Consider the following 18,835-nt stretch of genomic DNA (forward strand, 5'->3'; position numbering starts at 1 on the left):
GCTGCAGTATTAGAATCATTGTTTTAGGCCATGTTACAGCTGTTATACATATGGTGTGGCATATCCCTCCAAGACTGCAAAACAAGTTAAATTCCCAACACCCAATAGTTGATGTGAGGGGTTTGTATCAACACGTTAAATGTATTTGGTTGTCTCCAAACATGTATAATTATTTAATGTGTGTTGATGATTTTGATGATGAATGGTTGATAATCAATGTTCAGTGGTTCTTATTGGTTTCTCAACTGCTGACTATATGGTGTTTTTTATGACTTTTTGTGTGTTTTTATGATGGAAAGCACTTCAGACTGCCTTGTTGCTGAAATGTGCTATACAAATAAACTTGATTGATTGATTACTCTATTGCCTAATATTTGTACCTTCATTTCATAGTTTAAAGGGCAATGTTCCCAAAAGTATTGTAGATTGTTTCAAAGCAGCTTTGTAAACCTCACATGTCCTGCTATATTCTTTTTGGAAAGCAGAGTATTTCCCCTGATATCTCTTCAAAATAAGTCATGTTTGTTCTGTCTTGTTCTCTTTGTCCTGTCATTAATATTCCTGGCTGAATTTGAAAGAGTCCTGTTCCTCAAAATAGAATGATAAATTTGAGCCAGTTTGGAAATGGCCTCATAGTCCTACCCAGTAAGGTGGAAAACAATTTCACTTCTTGGTATTGTTATTAATGAAGATCAACATGCACAAACTGAAAAAAATATCATCTGAAGTGTGCTGATAAACAGTTAATCAGTGCACTGCATTTACTTTCTAAATCAAATGAAAGGGTATATTCAGACACAGCTTTTTTTTTACAGCATATTTTAAAAAAATAAATATTAGGGGTTTAAAACATGCTTTTTGTACATTTCGGTTTAGTTGTAACTTGTAAACTATCTTAGAGCCTGCTTAAGACCAGTTCAGTTTCATTTTGTCATGATGGATACAACCCTAGAATAAAATAGGATATAGTATTTTGTCATAAAAGATGTCTAGAGCCATGGTTATACACTGTTTGACTGAAAGACTACTGGCTTATTGACTCCTTGCTGTATAAAGCATATAGTACAGCGACAAGTGGCAACGTATTAAAAAATGACATACAAATTCACAGTTCAGCAGTTAGATGTTGCATGTGGCCTGTATATTAGTATCCAAACATATTCTTACTCTAGCACAATTTTACATTGTCAACTAACCACGACTGATGTGATTAGTTGACAACCAACTAACTGATGTGGAACCCTAATACGCACTTTCGTGTGAAGTTAAAAGAAAATCATACAGGATTAATTTTTTTAACAGATAATCTGAAAAGTGTGGCATGAATTAATATTCAGACTTCTCTACCCCTGTGCTCCTAAATAAAATCTAGTACAACCAGTCTTCAACAGTACAACAGTCTTCAGGAAACACTTTTTCCTCTTTTTAAAATCAATGTTTTAAGTTTCATTGTGCTTTGTGTCCTTAATTTTTTCAAAGATTGTTTTTAATTTTCTGTAATTAATATTTACATTTGCTCAACTGCTCCATATTAGGTCTAAGACATTTTAAAAACTTGTTAGATGTTGTTCATCTATTTGGTTGAATTAGTGATTTTCAATTTCAGAGTTTGTTTGTCCTTTTGTTTTGTTACAGGTACTTAATCCCCTCCCTAGATCGCTCTCATGCTGGCTTCTACCGCTGCATCGTGAGGAATCGGGTGGGAGCCCTTCTGCAGAGACGTACAGAAGTACAAGTGGCCTGTAAGTGCACACAGACTAATGGAACAAATGGAGGAGCGCATGGATCTGGAGCAAGACGGAGGGTGCATGTGCTTAATTGCATGCAGAGTACACTATATATGCCCACATTCTCTTTGGCTGCCTTTGTATCAAGGACTGACTGGGGAGGGACAGATGCTGGTGGGGTGAAAGATCTACCTGCATCTCATTCAAAGTGTTATCAACCCAGACAGCTGTTCCACTCAGCATTCTCATTAGATTGATTTTTGTTGCTATAGTTCTTTTTAACTTTGCTTCATTTCAATATGACCGCAGCTTATTTCAGACTCCCTCTTTTGTCAACAACATCTGTTGTTTCTTAGTGGAAAGTGCCGCTCCCCTGCACTGAATTCCTGTAAATTTTCCCCCAGCCACTTTCAGGCTGCTCAGATTCCTCCTCTCGTTAACAAGCTATTAGAGATGCACAGTAGAGGCGTCTGGAGGACTGTCGCGTTGTGACCACCCACAACCTCTTATGCACAACTGCCCCCCCCCCATTCTACATGCCTGCCTCAGTTTGTTGGGTTTGCTGGCTTCTTCAGGTTGCATGGACATTTTGATTGTATTTCCCGCACCGTGTTTGCCTGATAATGCAGTCAGCCAGGTGTGACAGAGAAAGAAGTGGGAGGGAGACAGGATAGAGCAGTGGACCAACAGTCCTGTTGGTCCACATCTTCAGTGCTGGACAAATAGAACATTAGTGTCAGCAACTCCCTCCTTCTGCTTCTCCTTTCATGTTGCTGCATTTTGGGTTCTCCATCACCGGCTCTATGTGTTGCCACTTCCTTCCTCTGTTGACTTTGTTTCCTGGCCACCACCGCTTTCTATTTATTTCTTGGCTTGCACCCCACTGTCATTCAGTTCCTCTACATTCCTGCATCTCTCTCATTTCCATAATTCTCTTTTGTCCTTGTATCTGTTGCTCAAACTATGAAGAGTTCCGACAGAGATGCGGAGTAAAAAAAAAAACAAGAATTTGGGACACCTACAGAAAAATAATGGATAGGATAGAAAAGAATGGGAGTGGAAGAAAAGATAGAGAAATTTCCTTTTGGTGTCTGCTTCATTGAGGCGGCACTACTGTGAATGCAAAGACACACCCTAGAGAAAAGGAAACACTGAAAGGTATTACAGATTGGGGAAGGAAGGGGAGGAGGACATCCCATCACAAAAACCGCAGATCAAAGTCAGGGGGATTTGCAGACTCCCCAGATTTTCATTTAAGCTAAGCATCATGGCTACGGTGCAAAGCCAGATTACCTCTTTTTGTTATTCTCTTTGAAAAAGAGCGGGAGAAGGTAAAATAACATTTTCATCAATACACAAATGCTCCAACATCGCTGGTTTGAAGTCTCTCACCTTGATCTCTGCACATTTCAGACATAAATACATCCAAACTGTTTCCTAGACTTAATTGACATTTTGATGTAATGATTCATTCATTTCAGATGAGTTTTCTTTATTACTCCCTCTCAAATTAAAGAAGCAAAAATCTGATTCTTACCCTGTGTCATTTTGTCTTACTGTCTTCATCAGATGAGGGGAAAGAAAAAACCCAAAGATCTCCTTTAACACCAGTCTTTGAAGCACCAGGAATATTGTTGCAGTATTTTTTTTTTCCGTAAGAAGTCAAAATATGAAACAAATGTGAGAAATAAAGCTATGGAAGTGGGAGAAAAATAAGATCCAACGTAAAGTCAATTTAGCTTCCCCTTAATGTCCCTTTGTGACTCATTACATGTTGCCTCTGAAAGCCTTTCATAATTTGATGTGGAAACCATAGTAACAGCTCTACTCTGTCTGTCAAAGTAACATTTTAGAGCTCAAAGCAAATGGCAGCAGCCCTTAGGTCACCAAAGGAAAGAGAGCGACATTTGTTTCAGTGACTATATGTGTGGCTTTTCAACACTCCTGTGTTAGCTGTCATGCCCCCTGGCACCGCTTGACTTTGTTTTTGTGGTTTATTTGTCTTTTTCTAGTTATGGGCAGTTTTGAAGAGGGTGAGCGCACTCAGTCTGTCTCTCAGGGGGAGGGTGCCGTTATTCCAGCACCACGGATTCGGAGTTTCCCCCAGCCGCAAGTTACCTGGTTCAGAGATGGCCGGAAGATTCCGCCTAGCAGTCGCATGTAAGTTTGGTCTTTTTTGTATCTTATCAAGAGAGTGTCTTAGTCTTAAAGTTGCTGGAGTGCTGCTCATTTATAATCATGTTTAACCCTAACATTCTGACCAAGCACATCTTCATTGGTATTTCTGGTCTTTTTTAATTTGGTCTAAAATCTAGAGATTACATCATTTGCTACAGTTCTTTGCAAACTTTCCCTTAAGTATAGTGCACCTTCAAACCTACCAAAACTCAGCCATTCACTTAAACTGGCTGGGTGAGGAGAATATTGGTCAGAGGAGTAGCAAAAGAATACAGTAAATTTGGAAGGGCTGCAGAGATTCATAGCTCGTTTGGGAGAAGCAGCCTATGGGGCAACTATTACTTACATAATCTATATTCTAAGGATGGCAAGAGGAAAGTCATTGTTGGAAGAAAGCTGTTTGCATTTTGCCACAAGACATGTGAGAAGGAGTTCAAGTGCATCAGGTCTTGCTCACAAGTGAGGGGGGAATAGAGTGGGAGATCGAAGGATGCACAGGCCTGTTATGGTGAAGAGAGAGGTGAGCTGAAAGGCAAGGCTCTCAATTCACCAGTCGGTCTACATTTTTACCATCATCTATAGTGATAAAATTTGGATCATGAATAAAATAATGACGTTTTGGATACAAACAAATTAAATGACTTTCCTTTGCATGATGGCTGGGCACATTCTAAGTGATAGGCTGTGGCGCTTGGTTTTCTTGAAGGTGATCTGTGTAAAGTCACTAATTCTCCACATTGAAAGGACTCAGGTGAGGTGGCTTGGGCCCCTGGACGCCTTCCTTTGGGTGGGCTTTCCAGCATTACCCTCCAGGAAGAGGATGCCCTGGATGCTACAAGGACTTTAGACCAGTGTGGACGTTTACCTTTCAGCAGGAAAACATCCTTGAAGATACCACCCATGCTTCAGCCGGGTGGTTTCAATCAAAGTCAATTAATGTGTTACAGTTGATCAGTTAAAGTCCAAGCCAAAGTCAAATCAAGAATATGGAACAAGCTTTGAAAAGCAATGTTCACAAAGTCTCCAGTTGTGTGAAGTTGGAAGAGACATATGCTAAATGACTAGCAGCTCTAATAACAGTGAAAGGTGGTTTTACAAAATATTGACCTCAGAGGGCTGAAATGCACAACTTTTCAGCCCTCTGAGGTCTTACAAATCTGTAATACTTGGTTTACAGATTTGTACAAGTAAAAAATAAAAACGCACTTTTTGCATGCTTATGCTTATGCTCTACTTTATTTTGGCCTGTCACATAAAGTACCAATTAAACACTCTGAAGTGTTTTTGATGTAATGAGAGAAAGTTTTGACATGCTAAGAGGGATGGAGTACTTTTGGTAGGTACTGTAAATGGATGTGTTATACCACCGTTCCTATATGGGACCGAGTTTCCTGTGTGTACCTGCATGTGTGGGCAGTAAAAAGTCTCTAATCCCTGTCTCATCACATCTGCATTTCTCCGCAGTGGGAGGTGACCTTGCCCTTAGTTAGAGTGAATCTTTCTTATCAGCTCCTCTTCATCAGTAATCATACCCTGACCCTGAATCACACTGTGAGACAAGTGCCCAGAGATTCTAAGCAATATCTGGCTGCAGTAGATCTTGGCAAGGCTGGTTTCTTTAGTTCATCTGATTATTTTTTTTAAAAAAAGGGTGCTGGACCCATTTAGATGTATATTAATGCTATTTTATACAGTATATCTTGAAGGACATTATACTTTATTTTTTTAAAATTCATATTGTACATGCTACAGTTTTTAGTTGTTTTTTGTCACCATCCATTTTACATTTACATTCATAACACAACCTATTTTATTTGTAATGCATTTGCCCAATTTGAACGAATGCTGATCACTTTTAGATCCTTGACTAAAAGCATACAAGTGCGGCTGAATGTTTTAGTTTTTGGACAGCTTTTGTTCTTGTTGCAAGTAGTCACGGGCCATTTGTTTTAGTGTCAAACCACAAAGAATTTCCATGTTACGGGTTCTTTGTTTTCAACTGTTTGAATGAGAAGCCAAAGAAAGTGCAGGGTTTATCTAGTCATTTTCTACATTCCATAGAGAATTGCGGGATAAGTCTGTATCTCTTAGAGAATGTTGAAGTGTGATATTTTCACACTTCAACAATTTGTAAGATGTCATTATGTAAAATAAGACAAAATCAGATTATTTGTAAGAACTTAGCTTATGTGATCTATGTGGAAATGCTAGCTTTTTTATTTTATCACTCAAAATACAAGAAAGTAAACTACAGCTGGTATTGGAACATAACAACGTTATTTTTCAATGCCATGCCTTACTTCTCTTTAGAATTAGTTTGACTGAAAGTGGCACTGGTTTGGACTCATGTTCATGCAACTGCACTCTCCCATTTTATTAGTTTGGCTGACTGGGAAAACTCACCACAATAGCAGGAGTTTCTGCCAGTAGGTCACATGGAGACTGGAAGACTGTTAAATTCAATGTTTTTTCCACAGCCCTGGATCCCCTCTTTGGATTCAGAACAGCATGACTCAAAGGAAAAATGACACATAAACCTTGGAGGAATGTTATACCAACTTAGCCTAACGTAGGAACCCATGTAGTCAATAGCATTTTGCATAACTGAACACAGTGGGTGATCAGTTCTGGTTTTAGTAGGCTGGCCAGAAGCTCCTTGCTCATCTCTCTTAAAGGCATCAGCAGAAAACTCTTCTCAGCTTGCAGCAGCAAGGGTTTCAGAGGGAAGAGCTGTCACAAGGGCCAGTTTGACGCAAACATAGAAGTAATTCAGGTCATGTTGATTATAATTTTCAAACCACATTCTTTAGACAAGTAATACCATGAATGTAAAAATAAAAGAATAAATATGCCCTCATCGATAAAAGTATTCCTTGACTGAAGGTGTTTTCACACTCAATGTGATTAAACACACTATTCCAATGAATAAAAAGGAATTTCACAATCATAGGTTTAACACACTAGCCATTATTTCAAGGTGATTAACCATTAACTATTTTAAAACCTGTTAAATTTATGTATTAACCACATATGACCATTAATGTAAGTATTATCAGACATTCACACCAGACTGTTTTTCGGACTATAATGCATTGATGTCATAAAAACAATAATATTTCAAAGATTCTTAGACTTTGTTGTCGTAGGGTAAGAGATTATTTTCGTTGTTTGTGGCCTACAATGAAACTTTTCAAGGTACGTAAAGAAAGCGACCTTTGTGGGTAAAAGGTCAGATTTGAGGTGTTCTATGTTGTACAGTTTTATTTTTCCTTATTTCTCTTGCGTTGTGTCACCTTATGTCTTTGTGCCCTTTTGACAGTTTTTTTTTTTTCTCACTCAGGTTTCAGTTACTAATTAGTCCCCCACGTGTGCTGTCTGGAGTCCAGCATTTTTGCCCTTTCATCTGTCAGTTTGTCTGTATTCCCTGCCGACGCTTCCTATGCAAGGCTATTCAACATTCGCTGTTAGTGGCTCATTTAGTTTCCAAATCTTTCTGTTATTCCTGGAATTCCTGCGTCACCCTCCTCCTGTGTATTTGTTAGCCTGCCTAATTTTTGCAGTTGTGCATCAGCTTAAATAAAGCCATTCCCCCCTTCCTGCTCCCTTCCTCCCTTGTCATGCATTTGGGCCCTTCCTCCCTTTCATCTGAAGCCGTAACACCCACTGTGCGTTCTTAGCTGCTCTTCATCCTCACTTCCTACCCTGCAGCTCAGAAAATGCTAATACCACACATACACATGCACACCCCCTTTACCAAGGTCACAGTGTGCAAATGAGCACTGTTGATAACTGGCAGCCTTTCTTATTGAAAATCATTTAATTGAATTTGATTCATGCCAGTAGCGTTTACTCCATAGAGGCATCAAAGCCTTGCCAGTGGGGGGGTGGGGTGGAGGGAGATCAAGGAAGCGCTACAGAGATTAGCAGCAAAACACAAATTTTACCTTGATGAAGGCACTCTCCAAAAAACAGTGCTCTTCAGGATCGGCTTGAGATGTATAGTCAATTGTCATACACACAGCTTTGTAATACAATATTGTTGTAAGAAGGGATTTTGTAATTGGACCAAGTTGTAGTGAGGAATAGCCTGAACGGATATGGGAAGAGGAAGACTGGGAAAAAAAAAAAGTTACGACAGCCACAGAGGCTATTTTCACTGTAACACAGTCTGTGTTCTACCTTTCTACTTTTTGATTTCCCCTTATTTTCCCTTTTCCCGGTACTCCTCCTCAGGTGTCATAACTTTAATTTGCAGGCTCTTCGGGGGTCCATCTCTCTGCTTGTCTCTGTGTGTGGACTAATCACACCAGAGCAACAGGAGAGTGTAAAACGTAGCTGGATCCAAAGTGTATGTGACAGTCACCTCCAGCCAATCGAACTTCTAATAAATTTTATACTGATGGTGGAGACTTACTGTAACTTTATCTGTCACAGTGTTTTTATTCGAAACTATGATATTTTCCTATTTTTTAGTGCATTTTTAGCATGTAGGCTACAACTGCTGAAATTCTTAGCTGAATTTCCTATTTTGATAAAATAGGAAATTCATAAGTGATTTTTTTTTTTTTGCCAAGACAAAAGTGGAGGAAGCTTGCAGTGCAACCAGAATGTCTGTGTGTTGCAAAGATTTTTATAAAAAAATGTGTTCAGTCATATGATCACTGTTTTCCATTGGGTACTGAAATAGTTACATTTACTCAGTTATGCTTACTTGATTACATAAAAAATGCAATTCTATGAGTAGATTTATTCTACTCTACGTTTTACTTCTTCTTCAGTACTATTGTTTTAAAGTAAGTACTTCAGTACCCAATCTTCCCCAGATAAAGACACACAGTAAACATTTTTGTTAAATTGAGTTTAATTAGTAGCATTTTTGTGAATAAAATAAAATTTTGAAATAATTTTCTTCTGCTCGAAGTTTTTTTTATTTAGTAAAAGATGCTACTTTAGAAGACATTTTACCAAAATACATTTTTACCTGAGTAATTTCTTTTGTATAACCTGTTACTTCTACTTGAGTAAAATGTATACCAATGAATTGTTACTCTTACTTGAGTACAATTCTTGGCTACTCCTATTTCTGATCAGATATTACTAAAAATGCAGTGCCTTGCAAAATAATACCTATCCACTGAACTTTCATGTTATCACATTACAACAACAAATTTCACTGTATTTTACTGGAATTTTAGTGCAACAGACAATAGTGGCGTACATTTTTACTGTGGAAGGAAAAGATGCATTTTGCATAGCACTTTTCTACCTATCATTTGAAATTTAAAGTGTTACTTTAAACTTCAAAGTGCTAAAGACAATGGTTTAGACCAAAGCATTTTCATGTGTTACAATGACTAATAGACAACAGAAATACAGTAAATTATGTATTTCAGTTGGGGTTCATTTCTGTATTGCAATAGTATAGGTGAATAGTTAAGAAAAAGCAATAAGTCAAACACACTGTATGGGTGAATGCTGTGACCATAATATAATTATATGTGAGCACAACACACTAACTGGGACCGAGATGTGTAAAAAATAACCTACAGCAACTTAATGAATACTCCATATTTTGCTTCCAAGCTGCCAGACTTCCCCTGGCAATGTCTTGCTATGGCACCATAACTGCTCTCTCTCTGCCACGTGGCCCTTGCAGCTGCTGGTCTTGGCGAAAGGAAAGATGTTTCATTCAGTCTCTGACAGTACACCCAAAACATGCATATCCCACTGCTATTCTGCCATTCTTACACAGTCTTCAATTCCTTTCTGTTTCATATTCAAAAATGTGTCCATGTTTGTCTCATATCTCTGTTGATTATTAAGACTGCATGAATCCGTTCCTCTTAGACAATCATGTCTTTGTGGTATTGTGATGGGAAAACATGGCACAAAGCGTGAAAATAATTATTTAGTACTAAATGTCATTATTCCTCCCTTATTGAACAGAAATGCATTTGGCAAAGTCTTTCCTATTAAGCTGGTGTGATTTGTTGTGTTATTCTGGAGACTTAATGTGGTGTATAATCAGAACATCCGTCAGTGCACGCATTTGCCAGGAAATGTTGGGGCTGCTGGCAAGAGGATGAGCTTGTCACCGGATGCAGAAGCAGAACCTTTCCTCTGACTGTTTTACCTCTGACAACACTTCACTGAGTCTACTGCCTCTTGTTTTTCTTGTTGAAACTTTGTATTGGCACTTTGGCATGGATTTTTCTGCATTGCATTGCAACAGGCTTATAGAAGAATCAGAGGAGGCTGACCTGGAGGAGTTGGCTGGCGGACTTCTCTGGCATGAACAGATCACAGTTCTTCCAAGTAGTTGCTGATCAATTAATGACCTTTGCTTGTGATGCTTGGTTTCTGTCAGAGGGCTATGGATTTCCTATTAGTCACAGGGACTACCAAATAGCCAAACCCTGTGTCTGAGTTTGTATACAGATGTTTAGAATTAGCCATGAACCCAGTATATATATATATATATATATATATATATATATATATATATATATATATATATATTTTATTACTCTCCAATATCTGGTTTTACTTCATGGACTTAATGCTCATGTTGTACTCATTTGTACTTCATATAATTTTAGAACATTGTAAAAGCTTAAATATATTTTTCAGCTTTAATTCTTTGGAATCCAACCCAAAAATGTCAGGATCTCCGGTTTTGTAGTTTTTATTTAATGGTTATCTGTGTTTGCCTTAATTATCATTCTTTTGATTTGATCAGCATTGTTTTGTTTTACCTGGTCTAGTCTACTTTTAGTTTTAGTTAGATTATGTTTATTATTTGGCCCTTGAGTTTTGTTATTCTTTGTCACAGTCAGATTTATTGTTCTAGTTTTACTCGTTACTTTCTTTCGACCCCTTGTGTCATTTTCTCTTTTTCTCTCTCCTATTCTCTCTCACTCTCTCCTTCTCAGGCTGCTTTCTGCTGTCTTCCCTCTGCTGATTCCTCCTGTTATACTCAGTTTCTTGCCCTGTGTCAATCTCCTGTGATATCCTTGGTTTTTAAAAGTGCTTTATTTACAAGCTTTAATTAATATTAATATTGACCATCTATTCCACTCCTCAGTCTGCTCTGCATTTGAGTTTTATATCATTCTACAAATCAGAACAGAAAATAGTTTATTTGTGCTACAGCATCTGAAGGACAAAAAAATTAGCATAGATGACTAGATAAGGGTTTTTTTTTATGTTATTGAATCAGCATACTTCAAAACAAATTGCATGTTGGAAAGTGGGCACCTTAGGCTCCAAACTTTACAGCTGAAAACCACATTCAATGATGTCATAGATACAATATGCGTTAACAGATTCACTCCACTAGCGGAAAGACTAGACACTGTTTAATGACCAGTGAGATCACTTTTTTTTAAAAACATTTTCATTTTTTGTCATTGTAAAGATCAAACAATCTCTTCCATCAATCATAATGTGTTATGATTGCTGGCTAACCAGTTGGATGAACTCCAAGCCTTAACAAGTATTCAGCGACAGTATCTGGAATCCAGAATTATATTCTTCACTGACATATACAGTAGTTACATATGTCTGACTCAAACATCTTCAGACCAAATGATTCACCAAACATCAGGAAACATCTTTCCTGGCTGTACAAGCAGACAGAGATTTAAAGAGTAGTTGGAAAAGAAAAAGAGATGTATTAGCCAAGCTTCCCAACACCAGATTGTGTCATCCAGGACGTTTTACTGTGAAGTGTCATTTCTGCAGCTCAGATATTGAACCTTCAGCAATATGTTTCTGTCCATATTATTCACCAAGAGAGTTCTCCGGTTTTATTTTGGCAATTGGTTATGTTCCACCTTCAGCTGCCAGCAATGCATGTGATGTCATCAGTTCAGTTGTTGCTAACCTTCAGACACAACACCCCAATGTGTTTGTGGCAGCGTTGACTGATTTTAATCATGCCTCACTCTGTGCTAAACTTCCAAGACCTCGTCAATGCTATGACTGAGTGTGTGACCGGTTACATAATATCCCCACCAGCAAGCCTGGATTTTAGCATGGGCTTACCGGGGCACTGGCGCTTTGGGGGCTCCGAAGGTTGCTTCGTATTTTTGTGAATGTCAGAATTTTATCACTGGTAATGAGGATTTTAGCGGTGTTGTTGAAAAACTGTCTGATTTGTTCTGGCAAACGTCCATCATGAATGCTTGATTATTATTGGTCCAAGTTTGATGCGTCTTACGCTTTGGGGAGGACCATCAAGGAGTAATTCCTCATGATGGTGGACAACAGAAAGTATGACAGCGGAGCGCAGGAACCAAAGAAAAAGAAGAGCGCCACAAGAAGGTGATTAAAAAAATATCCAAGCTTTTTAAAACTCATATTGGACATGGAACAGAACCATCATCCCTCTATGCTTCTCAAAATGTTAGCCTTGCTAACAGTGGTTCTACAGTCCCACCAGAATCTGGAGCTGTGTCTGATCTGGCGCATGCGGAGTTAGAGGCGGTGGAAGGGTGATCTTCTTTGCCAGGTGCAACGATGACCACATTTAATCCATACAGTACTGATCATGCACTTTGGATAAAAACTGATGAGTTTGTGTGGGCTTACTTGGCTGAACAAGGAGCAGGGAGCTGTAAAAATATGGATGTTAATTTTAAAGCATCAGAACATGTTTACAAACATCAGAAACGATTCTTCTTCAGATCATGCTTTGAAAGTTAGCTCCAAGTGGTGAGTACATCCAAACCCAGTAGCTGATTTATCCTCCATCCACCGCAGCTGGGTTTGTATTTTCAACTAGCATTATACTAGTAGTATTATACTAGCAGATACAATCAGAGTCAATGAACAGATTCATTTTTCAGTAGGTTCAGTTCAGAAACAAACTTGGCTCCCTTCTCTCTTGCCCCCAGCCAAACCAGACATCCCACACTCATTTCACTCACAGCTTCTCTGTCACACCTCAGATGTGTTATGTTCCATCTCAGGCATGGACTCCTAAAAGCCTTTGCAGAGAAGCTCTGTGGGATTATGCATTACCTTTTCAACCTTAGCTTAACCCAAGAGAAGGTTTCATAGTTGTGGAACACATTCTGCCTTGTTCAATTAAAAAAGAAAACTCACCCATCAATCGTCGACGACCTTACACTTGCTGCCCTGACATCTCGCATTAAGAAGGTTCTGAAGAGTCTGCCGTTGGCCCACCCGAGTGCTTATCACCGTGGAGTTGGAGTTGAAGACATTTGCTTCAACAAACCTACTGTCATCTGAACAAAGCAGGCAGCACTGTGAGGATCACGGTCTTTGATTTATCCAGTGATTTTCACACATATCAGCCTGATTTACTTTGTCAAAAAAAAACTCCAGGAGACACAATTGGAGGCCTTAACCATCACCTGGAACAGTGACTACCTGACAAATGGATCACAGTTTGTGAGACTGAAGGGTTGTGTGTCTAACCAGGTGATCAAGAGCACAAGAGAACCACAGGGAACTCTCTTTCAACATTTATCTTCATTCTGCACATTTCAGACTACCAGCACAAGTCAGAGTCATGTCGTCTGCAGAAATACACAGATGATTCAGTCGTCACGTGTATCAGAGATGGACAAGAAGCTGCGTACAGAGAGCTGTTGGATGGCTTTGTGTCATGATGTGAAAATAATCATCTTATCTTAAATTTGAATGAAACTCTGGAGATTAAAGAGGGATTAATAAGTATTTTATGAATTTAAATATGAATAATTTTCCTATAATTCTATGTGAAGTTTAGTATCTCAATTGTTGTCAAGGAAATTAGGAGTAAGCCCATCTAACTGAAAAGTATGGTTTGCAGAGTGCAAAAGCACTTGAACTGTGTTTTACAATCTAACTCTGATTTAAACTCTCCACAGTTTTATTCCCGGCCAAACTGGTATGCTCTTTGGTCTCTTTGGCGCTGCTTGTCCACTAATATTTTCCAACAAACCTCCGGCTCCTAATTTATTATTTATATAGTATGTAATTTATAATTACATACTTCAGCACTCTCTTCGGTAATTAGGTAAGTTCCAAAGGTAGCTGGTTTCACTTTCATTAGAACTATAAACACAACTGATCACAAATTCATGCCATACATTTCAGAATTTTCTGTAAAAAAGAAAAAAAAATTAAGACCATCTTTTTGTCATTTCACTGTGCAATTGTGCACTACATTCTAACAATGTATAATGCAGTTGAAGTATGACAAAATAAAAATAAAACAATCACAGGGCAGTAATAGTTTTGCAAAGCCCTGCAAGATACTGCAAATGTATTTTGTACAAAAGAGGACTTACATTAAATTAAAGTATTTTATACTTTAAATTTATATATAAATTTCACAGTACAATTGTTAATTTAGTTGTCTTCAAGGTTACAAAATAAAAACAACCCAATATATGTCACCTTTAGTATTTTTGGTGTACTATTTATATTAATAGTTGATTAGTCAGATTGAATATTTTGAATTTATTTTATCTCAAAACAAATTTCCATGTGTTTTATTTTCATCTGTGGCACAGCAGCATTAAAACAATAATTTACAAGATTAATTGCCATCATAGATTAATCTGTTGATTTTCTATTTTGACCTTCTGCTGTTTTGTTGGTAATTGGCTAACCAGCTGTATATAATTAAAGGTAATTGTTTTTAGTAATATCTAACAGCAGGTGCTACCGAAAAGAAAAAAACACACACACACACACACAATCTTACAGAGAATAATAACAAAGTTTGATGAATCAAGAATACAAAAGTCTATTCATACACGTTTGGTCTGTAAATGACATATTGGTGCTCAAAGTATCTGTTTTACTGCTAATTAGATAATTAGTCAGTGTTTTTCTGCTTCACAGTCTGGACAAGAAAATATTTTGTCCAGGCTTGTCTTTGGATAAACATTTTAAAAAAACATCATCTCCTCCACCCACATGCTTCTGGAGTTATCTGCCCTTGAGTGTGGAAACGTATGTAATTCTGTTGTGACAAATGTGTAGGAACCCTACAAACACAAAACATCACTGAAGCAAAGACAAAATTGTCAGACAAATTTGTAGCTTGTGCCTCAGGTAAAAAACTGAGTGGCTGTTTTCATTAGAAGCACTTGTTTTCCCCTCTCACTTTTCCATCTCTAGGAGCTGGAGCGGGGATTGTTTTTTTTTTTTTCAGAAGTTTCTATAGAACAGTGGGGCATACAGCCTGTTGCTCTTGCTACACCTTTCTTTCGCTGTCATCTGTCCACTATCCGTAGTTTGACTCACAACTTAGCCAGTGATGTGAGCTGCTTGATTCTGTTGACCTTTTCTCTCTCTCTCTTGCTCTATCACTTTCAAGGGAGACCCTCAACCAACTGGTGCTATTTGTCTACATGTAATGGTGATCCAGGGAAGGGGAGCGGGGTTAGACCTCCTCACACCGTGACAGATACCAAAACACTCCAGTTTGATGTGTCTGCAGGCGGGCGTGTGTGTGTGTGTGCTAAAGCTGGGCCCGCTCTAGACTAGATTAACAGAACATGGTAGGCACACAGCTGACAAATTCTGGTTGAAACAGATTGGAAGATAAAAAGAGTCCATGGATAATTCGTTTTTTTTAATTAAAGAGAGCGGTCTGGATCATTGTTAATTTAATTTAATTTCGAGGAGATTCAATTTATTTGTAATAATTGAAATTAGAGACGGGAAGCGGCTTGTAAGAAATAAAACATTTAAACCCCTGTCTCTCCATCTCAATCAAAAACACATCCTCCACATCATTATTGATGAAAGTGCCAATGAAAGATAAAGCTAGAAGTCAATCAAAATCACCCTTGATGCTCGACATAAATAATTTCATCCACAAGACATTAATTGCATTCGAGACTAACTATGCTTGTTGCTGTATTAAAGCAGCAGAGTTGCTTCTGAGCTACAGTCCAGCTTGGCGTCTTCTCAAGTGCATCACAGTTCTTTTTGGAGCATAGTAATGGAAAAGGAAATTGTGTTAGAGTGAAAACAAGAGGATTGTGAAATCAAACATAAAAAACAAGAAATAAAAAAAAAAAGAAATAGACGTAGACCGAGGCATGTTCGCACATATCTGATTTGTCCAAATTTCCCTGCTCTGCGGCTTGATAAATCCCTGCACCGTGCCGGATGCATGGTAAGCTATCGTTACAGACGTGCCTCAGACAGCTGCTCACAACACCACTGGGAGACGGGGAGTTGAATAAGGATGACTGGAATGCATTCAGACAGTGAATGAGAGATAAAGAAGAACAACATCAACTGCAGGAAGCTTGTGGGGGAAAAAATAACAATTTCATTACTTTCTGAAACTGAACTCTTATCTTCCTCTTCCTGCTTCCTTGAGACACTCGTAAAGCCATTCAGCATAATTGGCTTACTTTTATTTTCTTCCAGTGTCATGTGGTCTTTGATCCCCGAGGCCCGGCAAGCTCTGGGAGCAGTTACATCTGCTGAACAAGCTGCGTAACAAAGTTGTGTTTGACCCCCACTGCATCAGCACTGATTACAGGCTGAGGGAGAGATGCTCTGCAGGGGAGCATATTAAAATCAACCAGCAAGGAGAAAAAAGTGCCTCTTGCTTCGAACAAGTGATAAAATCTGAATTTACTGTGTATAATATGGGTAAAAACTAAACTTGTCTGGCACTTTGAAAAGCTATTTGGGTTTTATATGGTCTTTGGGGGGAAATGAAACAAATAACGGGAGTATCAGAGGTCAGAATGTGAATGTTACTGTGTATCAGACAGTAAGCAGTCGATGAATGGATGTAAGTGAAAAATAGTTTTACTTTAACTAAATTTTTTTTCAATTTCTTTTTCTTTTTTTTTGAAACAGTGTTTTAGATAAATTTCTAATTGTGACTTTAAATTAATTAATTAATTGCCAAAAACAATCAACAGCAACTCAAGACGTAAACAGCTCATGAGAAGAGATGAGGAACCCCAATTTTTGTTTTCTTAAACATTAAAGATGTGAAAAAAAGTATTTAATCTTTATGACTTAATCCAGTCCAGCTTTCAATTGTCCATAAACACCTTTCATCAAAATCTCAACGTCCAGTAAAGACCAACATGCATTTACATTTATGTGTTGCTGGAGCAGGTTGTAAGTGGAGCTTCAAATTACAAAAATGAATAAGCAAAATAAGAAACATTGTCGCAAAGACCATCTGAAGTGTATTTAAAACTTTAAAGTAAAACAGAGTTCATCAGCTAAAAATTTATACTTCATAGGAGCATACTCCTATGAAGTGGAAAATGCATAAATAAGGCTAATTTTAATTTGAATATTCTGGCAGGCATTCAATTAATTTATTAAGGTTATTCCAATGTAAAGCAATTGTGTTGGCTCAACTTAATATATTATGGTTATTCTAATTTAAAGCAAATATGTTTGCTCAATTTAATTTATTAAGGTTCATTCAACTCATTTACTATAGTTGGACCCAATGTAATTTAAAAGAGCCAGCCCAACTAATTTGCAATGCTTTGGACCAAATAATTTACTAAGATTAATACAAATTCAGTTGAAACAAATTTTTCTTTTTTCCATTTATTTTATCCGAAAAGTTTTTGCGGCGCTAGTGGCTCGTATTTTTTTGAGACAGTAGGCAGACAGGAAAGAGGGCGGCAATGCGGCCGGGAGTCGAACCAGCGACGTCCGTGTCGAGGACTAAGGCCTCCAAATGTGGGGCGTGCTAACCCCTTGCGCCACCACAGCATGCCCGAGAATCCAACTTATGTTACACTGGTACCTTCACACTACTTAATTAAGTTGATCCAACTCATGAAAATTAAGTTAGCTCAACAAACATGCTTCATGCTGAAAGAAAGATATTTAATCGTGTGGAAATCCTTTCCATTATTTAATTACATGAATTCAAAGAAATTTTTTTAAGTTACATTACATTAAGTGTTTTAAGACAGGACTGGGTGAAAAGGTAGAAAGAACACTCAACAATTAGAAAAGGTACAACAGAACTGTATTTTCAAAACCCAGCCACCTTACTGTATTTTCATGCTGTAGTTTTTATAGCCATTTGTTACACTGCAGTTCTTAAATACCAATAGTGCCCTGCAGAGAAAAACAAATATCTATAGATTAATGTTTAACTAAAACCGCTTGGAGGTTTTCCCAGGCACAAGACAGTTATGTAGCGTGATCTTCCATAATCTCGCGTGATCCCCTGATCTCACTAGACCCTCTTCTGAGGGAGATGAATCTGACTAAATTGAATCACGTTATCTCAACTTGAATACATTTTATTCAAGTTGAGACAAAAAATGATTGTCTTGCTTGGTCTCGTGTGATATGCCGTGATTTCCCATGATCTCGCGTGAACTTGCGTGAAATCCCATGATCTCACTCGTCGTCCTCAGCACAAGATCAGTCTGACTATAATGAATCATGTTATCTCAACATGATTAAATTTCATAAACATTAAGTTGTTGAATTTCTTGTTTATCCAACATGATTCTATCACGTTTTCATTTCAAACTTAAAATTATTGTGTTAAAGTACATGGTATTCTTTTGTTAATGTAATAACCCCCGAAGTTAATTTTTTTCAGCGCGAGATGAATCTGATTAAATTGAATTACTTTATCTCAATTGAATACATTTTATTCAAGTTGAGACAATAAATGATTGTCTCGCGTGGTCTCGTGTGATATCCCGTGATTTCCCATGATCTCACGTGCTATCCCGTGATCTCACTCATCGTCTTCAGTACAAGATCTGTCTGACTATAATGAATCATGTTATCTCAACATGATTACCGGTAAATTTCATAAACGTTAAGTTGTTGAATTTCTTGTTTATCCAACATGATTGTGTCACGTTTTTGTTTGAAACATGAAATTATTTAGTTAAAACTACATGATATTCTTTTGTTTATATGATAACCCCCTAAGTTCATTT

At 37.8% G+C, this 18,835-nt stretch overlaps 1 protein-coding gene across 6 annotated transcripts in view; it reads left to right on the plus strand.

Moving 5' to 3' along the window:
* Positions 1-18,835, plus strand: part of sdk2b (sidekick cell adhesion molecule 2b) — a 346,369-nt gene that overhangs the window by 235,765 nt on the left and 91,769 nt on the right. For all 6 annotated transcript variants that reach the window (XM_028029735.1, XM_028029738.1, XM_028029736.1 and 3 more), the window contains exons 3-4: positions 1,636-1,742; positions 3,740-3,887. In XM_028029735.1, the coding sequence (XP_027885536.1) occupies positions 1,636-1,742; positions 3,740-3,887 (255 nt within the window). The remainder of the gene's footprint in view (positions 1-1,635; positions 1,743-3,739; positions 3,888-18,835) is intronic.

This window comes from Xiphophorus couchianus, chromosome 10, assembly GCF_001444195.1.
Source record: "Xiphophorus couchianus chromosome 10, X_couchianus-1.0, whole genome shotgun sequence".
NCBI lineage: Eukaryota > Metazoa > Chordata > Actinopteri > Cyprinodontiformes > Poeciliidae > Xiphophorus > Xiphophorus couchianus.